This window comes from Delphinus delphis, chromosome 2, assembly GCF_949987515.2.
Source record: "Delphinus delphis chromosome 2, mDelDel1.2, whole genome shotgun sequence".
In the NCBI taxonomy this organism is placed as follows: domain Eukaryota; kingdom Metazoa; phylum Chordata; class Mammalia; order Artiodactyla; family Delphinidae; genus Delphinus; species Delphinus delphis.
This window is the reverse complement of record NC_082684.1, coordinates 76,693,511-76,709,286: the sequence shown is the minus strand read 5'-3', so window position 1 is coordinate 76,709,286 and position 15,776 is coordinate 76,693,511. Positions and strand designations below refer to the sequence as shown.

Here is a 15,776-nt window from a genome sequence, read left to right as displayed (position 1 = left end):
ATACCATTTTCTTTAGGACACATGCTCTTTTGAGAATTGATCTGGGGACTCCCTTGTGGTCCAGTGGGTAGGACTCCGAGCTCCCAATGCAGGGGGCTCAGGTTTGACTCCTGGTCGGGGAACTATAACCCACATGCATGCTGCAACTAAGAAGTCCGCATGCTGCAACTAAGAAGTCCGCATGCTGCAACTAAAAGATCCCGCATGCAGCGACTAAGACCCGGTGCAGCCAAAATAAATAAATAAATATTGAAAAAAAAAAAAAGAATCGATCTGGACTGCAAAACAGCTAGCTAGAGGGTGATTGGTTCCTCAGTTCAGGTGGAAGAGATGGCAGACAGGAGGTACTTGGAATTCTCAAAATGAACTTCATCAGTTTTTTACAACTTTGTGCTTATCTCACTCAGGCTGTAACATATTTTCAGTTCTTATAAACTTAATTATCTAATGAGAGTTATCACCTTCTAGCCTGGGAACCAAATGATAAAATTTGGTTGAAGGGCCTACGTTGGCAGAGAGGAATTTTAAGGTAGAGCTCAGCAGTGCTTCCTCTCTCTTCCCTGTACCCCGACAGGTGGCCCTGGTGACTGAGATGGCATCCTCTCTAAAGGTCCTAGGCCCTCTCTTGGCCCTGCTGTTCCCTCTATGTGGGCTCCTTGTACACAGCCAGAACGTTTCCTGGAGGGAATTCGTGAAACAGCACCACCCTAGCACAAACTGGGAATTCAGCAAGTACAAGTGCAGTGATCTGATGAGGGAAAGAGGTGTTTCAAAAGACGAGAACTATCACATCTTCGTCTATACCGTATGGCACAAGATTGAGCATATATGCATCAGGAACTGGAGAGATCACTACAGAAGTGTATATATATGGGCCCCATATCCCTTCAAAACACTCAAGTGCTACCGGAAGAATAGCAAAAACAACTACAAAGATTACAAGAGCTACAGCTACATTGAATTCCATTGTGGCATGAATGGGTTTGTTGATGACATAGAGGACATGCAGTTGTTAGAGGATATCAGCAACTAGAAAGTTGACCCACACCCACAGGTTTTAGCGTTCAGTGCTTCCCAAGTGGTGGTCCCTCCCTGCACCAAGAGCCCTTGCATTTATTTGCCAATGTTTTGCAACTACTGAGAGTTATGTTTCACGTGGTTTCTTACTATCGTAACTTTGCCTATGTTGTTTCTCTGCCTGGAACACCCTTCTGTCCTTATTTACCTGATTTACTTCTACATTTTTGAAAAGATTCAGCTCATATGGAATCTCTTTTTGACTAACCCAGGAATTTTCCTGATATTGACTCTCCTTATAACTTTGCAAGTGGAATGATCTTCCCATCCCTAAATAAATTTTATCATTCCAATGTGTGAAATTTATTTATGTGTCGTGTGATTAGCACGGGTGTTATAACTGTGAGTTATATAGCTTACGCTTGAATGTGATTTGTGCTGTATGTAGGTTTAAAGTGTATTATATGTGTGTGTCTAATATGTGTAATAGACTTGTGTGTATGATGAAAGTATAACTGTTTATGTGCTAAGCTGGGGAAAAGTTGTGACCTAGGCATTGATTGTGGGGATATGCTGAGTTCCCATACCCACCCAGATTGATGGGTGTGGCCAGAGCTGATTAGGTACAAAATATGTAGCATGTTCCTGGCACGTAGCAGGTGCTCAGTCAACACTGATTTTCTTCCTTTCTATCCTTTGACTTGGTATTTTAATTTTGACTTTGACAAAACAAACATGACGAGTGCCCATCAATTGTCTCCTCTCCCTGGATTTCTTTAAGAATGTCTGTAAGGAGGCTATTGCATTTTAGATGAGTTACGGTAGCATGTATGTTTCCTGATGAATAATACATTAAGTAGAAGATATGAACACAAATGAGTTTATCTGATAAAAACCGTTTTCACTTGGCAGAGATATAGGGTAGGGCTAGAGGACTTTAAAATGAAACTCTCATCAAGAGTGGGGCTTAGGGACTTCCCTGGGCACAGTGGTTAAGAATCTGCCTGCCAATGCAGGACACACGGGTTCGATTCCTGGTCCGGGAAGATCCCACATGCTGCGGAGCCACTAAGCCCATGAGCCACAACTACTGAAGCCCGTGCCCTCTAGGGCCTGCATGCCACAACTACTGAGCCCGCGAGCTGCAACTACTGAAGCCCACGCGCCTAGAGCCCGTGCTCTGCAACAAGAGAAGCGACCGCAATGAGAAGCCCGCGCAGCGCAGTGAAAGGTAGCCTCCGCTCGCCACCACAACTAGAGAAAGCCTGCGCACAGCAACTAAGACCCAACGCAGCCAAAAATTAAAATAAAAAAAAAAAAGAGTGGGGCTTAAGACTTGCATTTTGTTGGAGGAAAGAGGAAGTAGATTGGAGAAGGAAATGTTGAAACACAAGTAAGTAAGGTCCACAGAAATTCTGTTTGCTAAATGAGAGATAGAGATACAGAGTAAGAGAAATGTTCGCTTCGTATAATTTTGCCTGGGCAGGTATGCGAAGGAGAGATACTGAACATTAAAGGACCCTGTGTTCTTCAGCCTCCTGCATCACTGAATGACTCAAGCCTTGAAACAATTAGAACAAAGACCAGGGTATAAACATTTTAAATTAGATGACACTTTAAATTAAGCTGCACACTATAAGGGAACAGAATTTTCCACCCTAAAATATGTCTCTTTGGTATAAGGATTATTTTAGCCTGGTTATTTTTTAAGAATCAGCAGATATGAGAGGAGCTCTGAAAACCAAATAGAAGTCACTCTTTTGTAAGAGACATTTACAGGTAAAAGAGAAATCTCCATTTGTAAGGGTGTCTTCCTGCTGTACCAGGAAGCGGTGGGGGGGTGGGGGACGGGACTCATTCTCTAGAAACTCTTAGTGGTGGACAAGACAATGATAAGTCTGCAAAACAACATTATCTTTGGGCTTCCCTGGTGGTGCAGTGGTTGAGGGTTCGCCTGCTGATGCAGGGGACGTGGGTTCGTGCCCCGGTCCGAGAAGATCCCACATGCCGCGAAACAGCTGAGCCCGTGAGCCATGGTCGCTGGGCCTGGGCGTCTGGAGCCTGTGCTGCACAACGGGAGAGGCCCGCGTACCACAACAACATAATCCTTGTTTCCTGTGTTTTCCTGGTCATCTCCCATAGATTTCCCTCCCCAACATCTCCTTTTGTCTTTAGCCGAAGGTGATATTTAAGGTGATGGCCCCAGCCATTTTGGCAAGTTACTCAGTTTACCTGGGTCTCCGCCATGTATTACACGTGTTATTAAACTTTTGTTTGTTTTCTCCTGTCAGTTTGTCTTATATCATTGAATTATGAGATGAGCCAAATATCCTAGAAGGGAAAAAAGGAAAAAAAATCCTCCCCAACAACACCTTCCTGGAGCTCGGGCCTCAACGAGTAGCCAGTGAATCTAGATTGGTCATCGTGCTCCAAGCATAGCTCCTCAGCTTTGCCATTTTTTCAGTGTACTTGGGAATGAGCAGATACCTGGGAGATGATGACCTCTACCCACCAAATTCACAAGAGATTAGTGTTAAACAGCAGTTCTGTAAGCAGATAGGGTAGGGGGTCCCTGGAGAAAGAGAACCAGGAAGGGTTTTCTTGACATAAGAGAAGCCATTTTAGCCTAAGCCATTTTGCGGTCTAAGCCTGGCCACAGGATCTTAAGGGAAGTAAGGGAATGCAGGAACAAAGGAAAAGCAGTCAAGAAACAATAGTTCAGCAATAAAACAGAATCTCAGTTCCTCCTCAAGGGACATACATTACAATCTGATAAAGTCTTTGCGTTCTCTAGGAACTAAGGCCCACACCCAGGTGGAGGACAGAATGATGCTGTTGACGTTCCTGACTTCAGTCAGCTAAAGCTTGGACTCTGTCAACCTTTCCCCAGTTCTATGCTGAATTCTCCTCTGCTCAAGCCCCTTCATGAATATGCATATACCCTTAGCTTAAAACTTCCCCAGTTTTGCTGTTCCAGGGAGACTGTTTTGGGAAAGATTCCCAGTGTTCTCCTTACCTGCTGCAAGTAATCATAAATCCTTCCTTCTCCTGCTCTTTGGCTTGGTTGTATCTTTTGGCTCGACATCCACCAAGAGACAAACTCAGTTTTTGGGTAATAGTTCTTCATCAACGATCATTTGACATGTGGGGAAATACTGGTTGTTTTTCTCACTTGATAAATGCTGCTTCAAAATGTACTGGCATATTCTGGTCTCCTAGAGTCATATTTTAGGGTTGTCTCTTCCGCTGTCCTACAATAAGTTTTCACAAATACCTCATTTTAAAAAACTCTTTAAAATTTGCTTTTAGGGACTTCCCTGGTGGCGCAGTGGTTAAGAATCTGCCTGCCAATTCAGGGGACACAGGTTCAAGCCCTGCTCCGGGAAGATCCCACACGCCGCGGAGCAACTAAGTCCACATGCCACAACTACTGAGCCTGCCCTCTAGAGCCCGCGAGCCACAACTACTGAGCCCACGTGCCACAACTACTGAAGCCCGCGCACCTAGAGCCCGTGCTCCGCAACGAGAGAAGCCACCGCAATGAGAAGCCCGTGCACCACAACAAAGAGTAGCCCCGCTTGCTGCAACTAGAGAAAGCTGCACGCAGCAACGAAGACCCAATGCAACCAAACATAAATAAATTTAAATTTAAAAAATTGCTTTTATTAAAAGGTTATAAGATGATGGTTCAAAACAGTATAGGAGGAAAATGAATTTAAGCACAATTCGTTATAAAAAATTAATAAACAGAAACCTTAATTAACTAGAGTTGGAAGACCAGAAGGAGGAGCTCTCACACCCTGTGACCATAGCTGAAGCAAACTGGAAGAAGAAAGAGTTGTCTTCTTTCCTGGCAAGGACTCAGCCAATGAAAAGCTATGCACTCTTTGTTTACTATAGCCCTCCCAATTTTCTTCTCTCTGTTAAAGCAGTCTCTTTCCCTTGCTGTGCAGGGACTTGCACATGGCTTGCCATGGTTGCAGACCCCAAATTACAATTCTCTGCTGATCCTGAATAAACCTGTCTTTGCTGGAGAAATAGCTGGCAGTCTATTTGTTTCAGGTCTACATAGGATAATAGCCTTGTGTTGTTGCTTAGACTTTCTCACATCCACTTCCCCTGTTTGGAAAGAGGCATATTCATTTCCCTTAAGGAACTATCTTTCCCCTTTTTGTGTGCACATTGGTGGGGCTGTCCTTTAAGTTTCCCAATCTCCTCTACTGAGCCAAACAATAGTAATGAGACCCAAGGTAGGCTAACTGAACTGTCTCTTATAGGAGACCAGAATGTACCTCTTCGACATAGGATTATTTTGAGAAACAGTAGATAAAGGAGAAACTTTGAAAACAGAGTATAAATTACCCTTATGTAAGGGAAATTTACAATTACCAAGGAAATCTCTATTTGTAAGCATGTTTCCCTCTCTGTACAGGAAGAAAAAGATGACTCTAAATCACAAGAAACTCATCAATGGAGAAGCCACAGACTTAAATCTGCATAACAAACCCTATCCTTGTTTACTGTACTTTTCCTGGTCACCTTCCCATAATTTGCCTCCTCCACACTCTTCCTTCTTTGTTTTAGCTGAAGATGGAAAGTAAACCCAAGTTCTAGCCACCTCCTTGAGTTACTCATCCCTGAGCTTCTCCCATGTATATGTGGTATATTCATGCTAATAAACTTCTGTTTTTCTCTTGTTAATCTGTCTTTTGTTATAGAGGCCCTAGCTGAGAACTGAGAAGGAAAAAAGGAAAAGATGATTTTTTTTTCATTCTCTACGCTGTCCTCAGAGTCTAAATCTCAAGTAGTGATGCAAGGATTTTTAAAAAATTTGAAGTGGATTCATGCCCATTTGGCACAGCTCTGCAGCTCACCCGAGCTTCTTGGGTTCCAGCTATTTCCAAAGACTGATCCTTCTGCTATATTTTTTCATATTGTAATCTCTCCCAGATTTTTCCAATAAATCCCCACCCTATTCCCACTACTACTGAAACAGGAGGGAAGCAGACAGGGCACAACCTCTAAAAGAATGACATAGCCCTTGAGGATATGACATAAACTGGTTAGAACCAACTAGATCCAAGAGAGTGGAAGATTTGACTTCCAGTGGACCTTGAGCCTCATTATACACTCACTGTAATACATTAGCATCTAAATGACACACCTACAGGTGCCATGACAGTTCCAAGGCTAACCATAAAATGTCAAAAAGTGGGTGGTGGCCCAGTTCCTAGAAATCTCCACCTCTTCCCCAAAATGGTTGGCATAATCCTCCCACTCATTAGCCTGTGAAATTTCCCAGCCCATAAAAACTAACCACCCCATATCTGGGGGCCTCTTGCCCTCTTCTGAGATGGCCCACACTCTGTCTGTGGAGTGTGTTTCTCCCAAGGCTGTTCTCGCCTTTTGAGACAGACCACGTTGTGTCTCTGGAATGTGTATCTCTCTAAATAGATCCACTTCTTACCCATCTCTTTTTTTTCTCACTGAATTCTTTCTGCCTTGAGTCATAAAGAACCTGAGCTTCATTAAGTCCTGAGACCAAGTGTGTGATCTCAACTAAAAGACAGTGGGTTCATGGGACTTCCCTCGTGGTCCAGTGGGGAAGACTTCATCTGTGTTCCCAATGCAGGGGGCCCGGGTTCAATCCCTGGTCGAGGACCTAGATCCTCCATGCATGCTGCAACTAAGAGTCTGCATGCCATGACAAAGATCCTACATGCCACAACTAAGACCCAGGGCAGCCAAAATAAATAAATAAAATTTTTTTTTTAAAAAAAGGCAGTGGGTTCAAGTCCCAACCTGGGTTGTGCAGTTTCACTATCACTTAAAAATTTCCCTCTCAAATTAGCTCAAATTTGTGTTGCTTGCAAACAAAATAAACCTAAAGGATAAACTCTATCTGCAACCTTTGTGATCCTCATCATGCCTTCTGCCATGCATACTAGTGCTTATCCTACAGGAAATACTCACTTTCTTTAGCCCAGCGTGTTGTCAAACCCAAGTTGTTGTGCCTGATACACTGTGATGTCAAACAACCTGAAACATCAAAGTTTGGAGCAGAGAAAGGTTTATTGCAGGGCCAAGCAAGGAGAAAGGGGTGGCTCATGCTCAAAAGACCTGAAATCTCTGATGGTTTTCAGGGAGGAATTTTTAAAGGCAAAATTTGGGGTGAGGGCTGCAGGGTGTGGGACTTTCTTCTGATTGGTTGGTGGTGAGGCAACAGGGTGGTGCTCCAGAACTTGTGCTCAGCTTGAAGCTACCATCCTCCACCTGGGTGGGAGCCTTAGTTCCTGTACAAGAATTCAAAGATACGTTGTTATGTATATCCCTTGAGGAGGAAGTAGCACTCAGGAGGACTTTATCTCAGAATCAAGCCTAAGACCAGTCTTAAGAACTTGGACATTGGGTGAAAATCAATGTCAGTCAAGAAAAATGGTTCTCTACAAAGAATGGGTAACAGAATCACTGTGGAGTTAATCAAATATAGATATGCAAAGACGTCCATCCCCAAGATCCTGATTCAGTAGGCCTAGGATCTTGGCATTTTAAAACTTTTCATAGGCAATTCTGATGTGAGGCCAGGGTTAGGAGACCCCTACTTAAGGACGTGGGTAACTCGGTATTGTTTTCCTCTGTAGTGGGTTTGGTGTACAATCAAGTTGTGGAACTGCAGAGAGAAGGAGGACTGTTCTAATACATAGGATGTAGAATAAGATATATGAGCACTAGGCAAAAAGACTTATTTTTTTACTCCTTTTTTATTAATTTTTATTGGAGTATTGTTGCTTTACAATGTTGTGAACAGACATCTTAAAAATGTTTTTTTCTTTAAGTGATGGACTTATTTGTTCAGAGCAATTTTAGATTTACAGAAAAATTGAGTAGAAAGTACAAAGAGCTCCCATATGCCTCTCTTCCCTCCCTCCTCTCCTAACCACACTGTTCACAATTTTCTTATTATTAATATCTTATTTTACTGTGGTACTTTTGTTATATTTGATGAACCAGTATTAATAAAGTCCACAATTTACACTAGGATTCGTTCTTCATGTTGTACACGTTTTGACAAGTGCATAATGTCATTGTATGGGAAGAACGTTTTCCTCAACACTCTTAGGGTCTCTGGCTGGGTCTGAAAATTCAACTGACAAAGACAGATCAATAGGAGAAAAGCATACAAATTTTATTAAATATTTACATGTACATGGGAGCATTCACAAGAGAAAGAAAAATCCAAATACGTGAAAAGAGCAGGAAGCTTTTGTACCTTTTAGCCCAAGAAACAAGATATTTGTAAAGAATTGGAGACAAGACAAGACAAAGGGGTTTGGTGTATGGTTAGTAAATGGTGAAGAAGTAACTAGAAAGATAAGGGTTAGTTTCAAGATTCTTTCGCAGATTCCTCTGGTGCCCTCTCTGGGAGGTTGAGGGTCTATCTCCAGTAAAAAGAGAATTTATTTTCTGGCTTTGGACAAAAAGCGGGGAGCTTTTTCTGCACTTCATGATTCTTAATTGCCTTCAGTGCAAAATAATTTTTATGTCAAATAGCCATTTTTGGGGGGTTACATATTCTGATTTCCTTCAGCATGAACATGGAATATCTCTCCATTTATTTAGATCTTCTTTTGATTTATTTCATCAGAGTTTTATAGTTTTCCTCATATTGATCTTGTACATATTTTATGAGATTTATACCTAAGTATTTCATTTTTATTTGGTGCTAATATAAATGTTAGTTTCTTTTTTTTTTTATTTCAAATTCCAGTTGTTCATTGCTGGTATATAAGAAAGCAATTTTCGTATATTAACCTTGTATCTTGCAACTTTGCTATAAAAAGAAATACTTTTTATCCTAAAGATTATTGGAGCCATTAAAAGTACTGGGCAAGAGTGTTTCACTGTTATATTTATGCTCAAGAAATACTAATCTGGAAGTATTAATATGTAGAATGGATTGGAAGGAAAAGAGACTAGAGGCAGGGAGTCCATGTAGGAAACTTTTATGTGAGTCCTCTATGAGACAATAAGGTTCTGAATAAGGATATTGCAGCACCAATGGAAAGGCAAGAACAGATTTAAGAGGCAAATACCCTAAATGTGCCCTTCTTCATATGTATGGGTCTCTTCACACAGTTTCCTCTTTGGGCTGCCCTTACCATCTTCTTCACCTAATTTCTAATTAATCTTCAAAACTCAGTGCCGGTGTTGTGCCCTCCAAAAATACCTCCTCTCTACTGTATCCACACAGTTACCTGTAGTTTCCTTGATCACAGCTGTAAGTGCTATTTATATTTGTTAATATATTGTGCATTGGTCCATTTACCTGACTGTCTCTTTCATTAGATCACAAGCTCCCGAATCAGAGTAGCCCAGTATCTGGCCCAATAAACATACACATAAAGGAATAATTCATTCAAGTCTATGTTTGAAGCTCACATACCAAGTACATGGCAGTTATTATATCAGATTTTCATGTGCATTTTCTCCTAAGGAAATGAAACCATAAAACTTCAAAAAACTGAAGCTTCAAGTCAGGGAGGAAGCACCAACTCATATCAGGAAGTGATCAGTTCCTCAAAACTGTGTTTTGAGTCTCACTGTTTCTTTAAGTAAGCTTTCTCTCCCTGCATTTACAGTGTTATTGACACTCATTAAACAGCAAGTTTGAAAGTCTAAGAGTCTCATCCACACTGTCAACAAGTTCATCTTCCAAGCCCCAGTCTTCTCTTTCCTAGGGCTCAGGACCCTTCCCCTGCCACACGCAGGCAGCCTTGCACACCTGGGAGAAGAACAACAGACGAAAGCTCTGAGCCTGGGACTAACTACTGCTGCTGTTCTCAGCGGGAGCCCCAGCGCGGAGACCTGGTAAGAGCAGAAGCCCCCAGGGCTGGGGAGAGTGGCCAGTGAAGATGGCTGGGAGATCCAGGTCAGATAGATGGAGGGTAAATATTTCAGGAGGGAAGAGACAAGGTTTCTGACATGAGGACCATCAAACGCATGAGTGCAGGACAAAGAGAAGAACGAGATCTACCAGTCAGAGAAAAGATCGTCTTACCTCAAATTCCTCCTCACTGGGCTTTAGTTTCTTTAGAATTGTGAGACTCGAGTGAGAAAGAAGATGGTTAAAAACAAACAAACAAAAAAGAGCTATGAAATCTTAAAAGGCAGAATAAAAATCTAAATGGTTATGAGTGATCATTTTGCTCTTATTGTTTTTGCTACTACCATTATTTTCTCTCTCCTTACACAGAAAAGATGGGGCCAGGTCTTCTGGGATGCTTTCCTCTCCTATTGCTGCTGGGACTATGGTGGTCAGTGTGTCCACTTTGTGCTTTGCCTAAGCATCTCACCAAGGCTCGCTGGTTTGAAATTCAGCATATACAGCCAAGGCTTCTCCAGTGCAACAAGGCAATGAGCAGTGTCAATAATTATACTCAGCACTGTAAGCCTCAAAACACCTTTCTGCACAACTCCTTCCAGGACGTGGCTGCTGTCTGTGATTTGCCCCACATCGTCTGTAAGAATGGGCGGCACAACTGCCACCAGAGTCCAAAGCCTGTTAACCTGACTCAGTGCAGTCTCACTGCGGGGAAGTACCCTGACTGCCGCTACCGAGATGGCACCCAATACAAGCTCTTCATTGTTGCCTGTGACCCCCCTCAGAAGAGCGACCCTCCTTATCATTTGGTTCCTGTACACTTAGACAAGATTGTTTAAAGTTTCCATCATTTTCCCTCTCACTTGGCACAAATTCTCTTACGATCTCTTCTGATTTTTCTTTTCTTTTGTTGATTTTCCTGGTTCCCATAGAAGGAAAAAGGAGGGTATTGGAAAAATTAGGGTGATGAGGATAGACCAGAGTTGGGACAAAAAATATGTAGGATTCTTTTCTGCTTTGGAGCTCTAGGTTTTGAAGGAAGATAGTAGGGAAGAGGGCAAAGAAGGGTCCGGGTCTCCATATTTTCAGCCTTAGAACTTCGGCCAACTTTTGTTGTATTGTGTTCACAGAAATAAAACCATGTTCTGTTGCATTCTAATGAGTGTGTGTATAAGTGTGTTTGGAAGCGTGTTCCCTTTCACATCATTGCCAGCCTGGAGCTATCTAGGCCTGCATTTACCAGCATTCCAAGGAGAACGATTTTGGCCCTAGGCAACCTTTGAAGTTATTTGGCAACCTGGGGCCTCTGCCACTCCCTCACCCCCGTGTCTCTGGGACTTTGGAGCAAGAAAGTTCTCCATCCCTTCAAACTCTGCTCATGGCTTTACATATTTCCCTTGAAACCATTGTCTATGGTTGTTTGGAGGTGGCACTGATACTCAATGTTGATGGTATTTTCACAGATTCTAACGCTGGTAACTGAGGCATCCTAGATCTTAACTATTTGCCTCTATAATTAATCAGATAATGTTTTAAATATAAATAGTAGTAGGGATAATAATCCACTGTAGCCTTAGAGTCAATTCTCCTGTTGTCTATTGGAATGGACAAAGAGAAAGCATAGATCAAGGGGGGTAAAAAAAAAAGCACTGGGACACTAAAAACATTCTTGCCCTACTCAGATAGTGAAATATCACAGAAACATTGGGGCTTTGGAACAGGTATCTGATTTAGAGATGGAAGGACTGGGATTAAGAATTTAGGTCCTATGTGTAGGGGAGGAAAAATAATTTTTCATAAACCCTTCTAGGTTTTTGGCTGAGATACCCCCTGTAATAAAAAGATAGATCAACAGGAAAAAAACAGTTTTAGTTACATATGTACATATGGGAGTGCTACAAAGATATGAGACTCAAAAGACACAGGAAGCCCTGAGGAGCTTCAGGGTCCATGTTTATAATGGCATCCTGGGGCCAAGCCTGGTGCCAGGAGGATTAGCTCTGGCTTAGAGATGCCAAAGTTCCCAGGGAAAATGAGCTAAGTAGACAATTCAGTACATATCTCTTACTCACAGGGTGTGGAAATAGAATTTGAGTATCAGGTCAGAGGACACTGTACTTTTTTTTTTTTTTTTTTTTGCTGTATGCGGGCCTCTCACTGCTGTGGCCTCTCCCGTTGCGGAGCACAGGCTCCGGACGCGCAGGCTCAGCGGCCATGGCTCACGGGCCCAGCCGCTCCGCGGCATGTGGGATCCTCCCGGACCAGGGCACGAACCCGTGTGCCCTGCATCGGCAGGCGGACTCTCAGCCGCTGCGCCACCAGGGAAGCCCGACACTGTACTTTTAAAAAAATTTATATTGACTAGAGGATGTGGAGCCAGTAAAATATTATGCCCCTCTTACTGCTTTACTTACTGCCTTAGATGGATACTTTAACTAGTTCCATTGGGGTAAAAAAGTATACAATCGAAAACTGTTTCATTGATAAATTCAATACTGTGAATATTCTTTAAGTCACCTTTTTAATTTATAACGGTTTGTGTTTTTCCTTTTTTTTTTTTCCTTTTTCTCTCTTTTATTATTCTTATCTTTCTTTTCCGTTTGTGTTTTTCTGTTTGGCTTTTTTGGTTTTTTCGGAAGATACCATACTATCTAGACAGGGCTAATAGAAGCAGAAAACGTGACGTCCACGTATGAGGCAAGCCTACAGAGGAAAACCCACATATGGGGTGGCAAAAACAAGGCCAAACAGCCTCACAGGAAGGGGGAAGCTTACGCTCATGAGGAGGGGAATTCTTCTGGAGCTCTTCACACTTTTTTTTTTTAGTTGCAGTGATCGGGGGCTACTCTTCGTTGCAGTGTGCCGGCTTCTCATTTCAGTGGCTTCTCTTGTTGTGGAGAAAGGGCTCTAGGTGAGTGGGCTTCAGTAGTTGTGGCTCACAGGCTATAGAGCCCAGGCTCAGTAGTTGTGGCACACTGGCTTAGTTGCTCTGCAGTATGTGGGATCTTCCCGGACCAGGGCTCGAACCCATGTCCCTGCATTGGCAGCCGGATTCTTAACCACTGCACCACGAGGGAAGTCCCTCTTCACACTTCTTGATGGATTTTATTTTATTTATTTACTTATTTTGACCGCACCACACAGCATGTGGGATCTTAGTTCCCTGATCAAACACTTACCCCCTGCATTGGAAACACAGAGTCTTAACCACTGGACTGCAGGGAAGTAACTTGATGGATTTTATAAAGTCCTTCCCTTGCCCTCTCTCATGGGCTAATTTCATTTTTAACGTGATGAATTACCTTTCAAAAATTAAACAATGTAGTTACTTCCCTGGTGGCGCAGTGGCTAGGACTTTGCTCTCCCAATGCAGGCGGCCTGGGTTCGATCCCTGGTCAGGGAACTAGATCCCATGTGCATTCCGCAACTAAGAGTTTGCATGCCACAACTAAGGAGCCAGCTTGCTGAAACTAAGGAGCCCTGGAGCTGTAACTAAGGAGCACTGGAACCACAACTAAGGAGTCCGCCTACTACAACTAAGACCTGGTGCAACCAAATAAATAAATATTTTTTAAAGAATTAAACAACGTAGATAAATACAAACCAATATATAGCACACAAAATAAATATTGTTTTTCGTTTACTCACTATCTAAAAAAAATATATATACATAAAAACATTGGCGTCCATTTTATTCCTCGCTCCATTCCCATTCCTCTTAACTTTTCTCAGGTGAAATTATAAATTTAAAGTGTTTCCAGTCCTATTTTTATACTTATATTTCATGTATAATATCTTCATAAACAAAACATAGGGTTTCCATGTGCAATTTAAAAAGAAATTTATATAAATGCTATCATATAGTACAAATCATTCTGCAACTTGCTTTTTTTGTTCACTCAACAATGTTTTTAAGACTCATCGACGTTAAAATGTATCTTTGTTGTTCTTTTATTTTTACTGGTGTATTGTTTGTTCCTTTGTATTAATAAACCATCATTTATTTACCAGTCGTCTATTGTTGAATATTTGGGATATTCCCAAATTTCCACCCTAACAAGCAGCATTGCAATGATATCTTTGTACATTTCTCTGTACAAAGAAACTTGTCAACTTACAGAAAGACACTCAGCATAAGAATTGCGAGTTTAAGTTGTATCCATGGTCTTACTGAGGACTAGAACTTTTTATGTTTGGGAAGGTGCAAGAATCAGGGGTCTTTGAAATTATTCTTGAGATACACGTCTAACTACCTAGGAACTTGTTTTTCCAAAGCACAGAGTACCTCATCTGTTTTTCATTCTCAGTTCCCTGCAGGGTGCCCTGTCAGTGGTGGACTGCAGTGGGTTGCGACTTAATCCTTGTATAACTGGGTAACGAGTGATGTTCTTTGTTCTTCTTTGTTCACAAACTGACTGTAGCAGATTGTATTTTTCAGAGATGTCCATATCAACATATCCCATTCTACATGCTCTTCTTATAGTGTGATATTGACTCTTCTCTATCAGAAGGGTCTATGTTCCCTTTCCTTGAGTATGGGTTAGTCTTAGAAACTCCCTTCTAATGAATAGAATGGGATGAAAGTCACACTGTATGACTTCCAAAGCCAGGTCATAAAAGGTGATACAGCTTCTGCCTGGCTTTCCCTCTCTCTTGTAGGACACCCACACTTGGACCCAATCATCATGCTGTGAGGAAGATGGTGCCACGTGGAGAGGCCTTGTATAGATATTCCAGCCAACAGGCCCAGCTAAGGTATCAGCCAACATCAACCATTCAACATGTGGGTGAATGAGCCTTCGGATGATTCCAGCTCCCAACCTCTGAGTCTTCCAGCTGCAGCCTCAGACATTGGAACAGAAACAAGCTGTCCCCACTGTGTCCTATCTGAACTTTTGACCCACTGGGAGCATAATAAATTATTGTTTTGTGCCACCAAGTTTGGGGGTAATTTGTTAGACAGATAGACTAACTGAAGCATTGATTGTATAATATTGCCAGAAACTATGGTATGTGAGTTTTTGCATCTCAATGTCCTGTCTCTGGCAAAACATGAGAGTATCATGCTCCTGCATTTTTGGCAACCTGATGAGTATGAAATAGGACAACATTGTCATGTAGGCAAAAAAAAAGATGCTATTTGCATCTTTAGATCCTTGGTTCCTAGTACAATGCCTGACACTAGTGGGTTTCTTTTTATTTTATTTTATTTATTTATTTATGGCTGTGTTGGGTCTTCGTTCCTGCGCGCAGGCTTTCTCTTGTGGCGAGCGGGGGCTACTCTTCGCAGCAGTGGGTGGGTTTCTCATTGTGGTGGCTTCTTTTGTTGCAGAGCACGGCTTCTAGGTGTGCGGGCTTCAGTAGTTGTGGCACGCGGACTCAGTACTTGTGGCTTGTGGGCTTAGTTACTCTGTGGCATGTGGGATCTTACCAGACCAGGGCTTGAACACAGTTCCCCTGCATTGGCAGGCAGATTCTTAACCATTGCATCACCAGGGAAGTCCCAGACACTCGTGGGTTTCTTTTTATTTTATTTTTTAATCTTTTATTTATTTATGGCTGCGTTGGGTCTTTGTTGCTGCATGTGAGCTTTCTCTAGTTGGGGCGAGCCCCTACTCCTCTTCGTTGCGGTGCATGGGCTTCTCATTGCGGTGGCTTCTCTTGTTGCAGAGCATGGGCTCTAGGGCACACGGGCTTCAGTAGTTGTGGCACAAGAGCTCAGTAGTTGTGGCTCTCGGGCTCTAGAGTGAGGCAGTTGATGAAAGTTGAATACAGTCTGTGGATTAGATAACTGTATAGTTTCAATGCAAATTTCCTGATTTTGATAAGTATACTTATTTTAAACCCTTGTAAAAAGAATGTTCTTGTTTTTAGGAAA

The 15,776-nt window shown here is 42.3% G+C and overlaps 2 protein-coding genes across 3 annotated transcripts; both read left to right on the top strand.

Annotated features, from left to right (window-relative positions):
- Positions 1-592: 592 nt before the first annotated feature.
- On the top strand, positions 593-1,239 carry LOC132419630 (epididymal secretory protein E3-beta). Its single transcript, XM_060003524.1, has one exon. The coding sequence runs from the start codon at positions 593-595 to the stop codon at positions 1,031-1,033; it is 441 nt and encodes a 146-aa protein (XP_059859507.1). The 3' UTR covers positions 1,034-1,239.
- An 8,424-nt stretch (positions 1,240-9,663) lies between these two features.
- Positions 9,664-14,613, top strand: RNASE6 (ribonuclease A family member 6). 2 transcript variants are annotated; one of them, XR_009518217.1, is made up of 2 exons: positions 9,664-9,885; positions 14,558-14,613. XR_009518217.1 is itself a non-coding variant. In XM_060003523.1 (2 exons), the coding sequence occupies exon 2, from the start codon at positions 10,276-10,278 to the stop codon at positions 10,735-10,737; it is 462 nt and encodes a 153-aa protein (XP_059859506.1). In that variant the 5' UTR covers positions 9,664-9,885; positions 10,271-10,275; the 3' UTR covers positions 10,738-11,040. The 2 variants fall into 2 exon arrangements, 1 of the variants encoding a protein (XP_059859506.1); XM_060003523.1 differs by lacking the exon at positions 14,558-14,613 and adding an exon at positions 10,271-11,040.
- Positions 14,614-15,776: the final 1,163 nt, after the last annotated feature.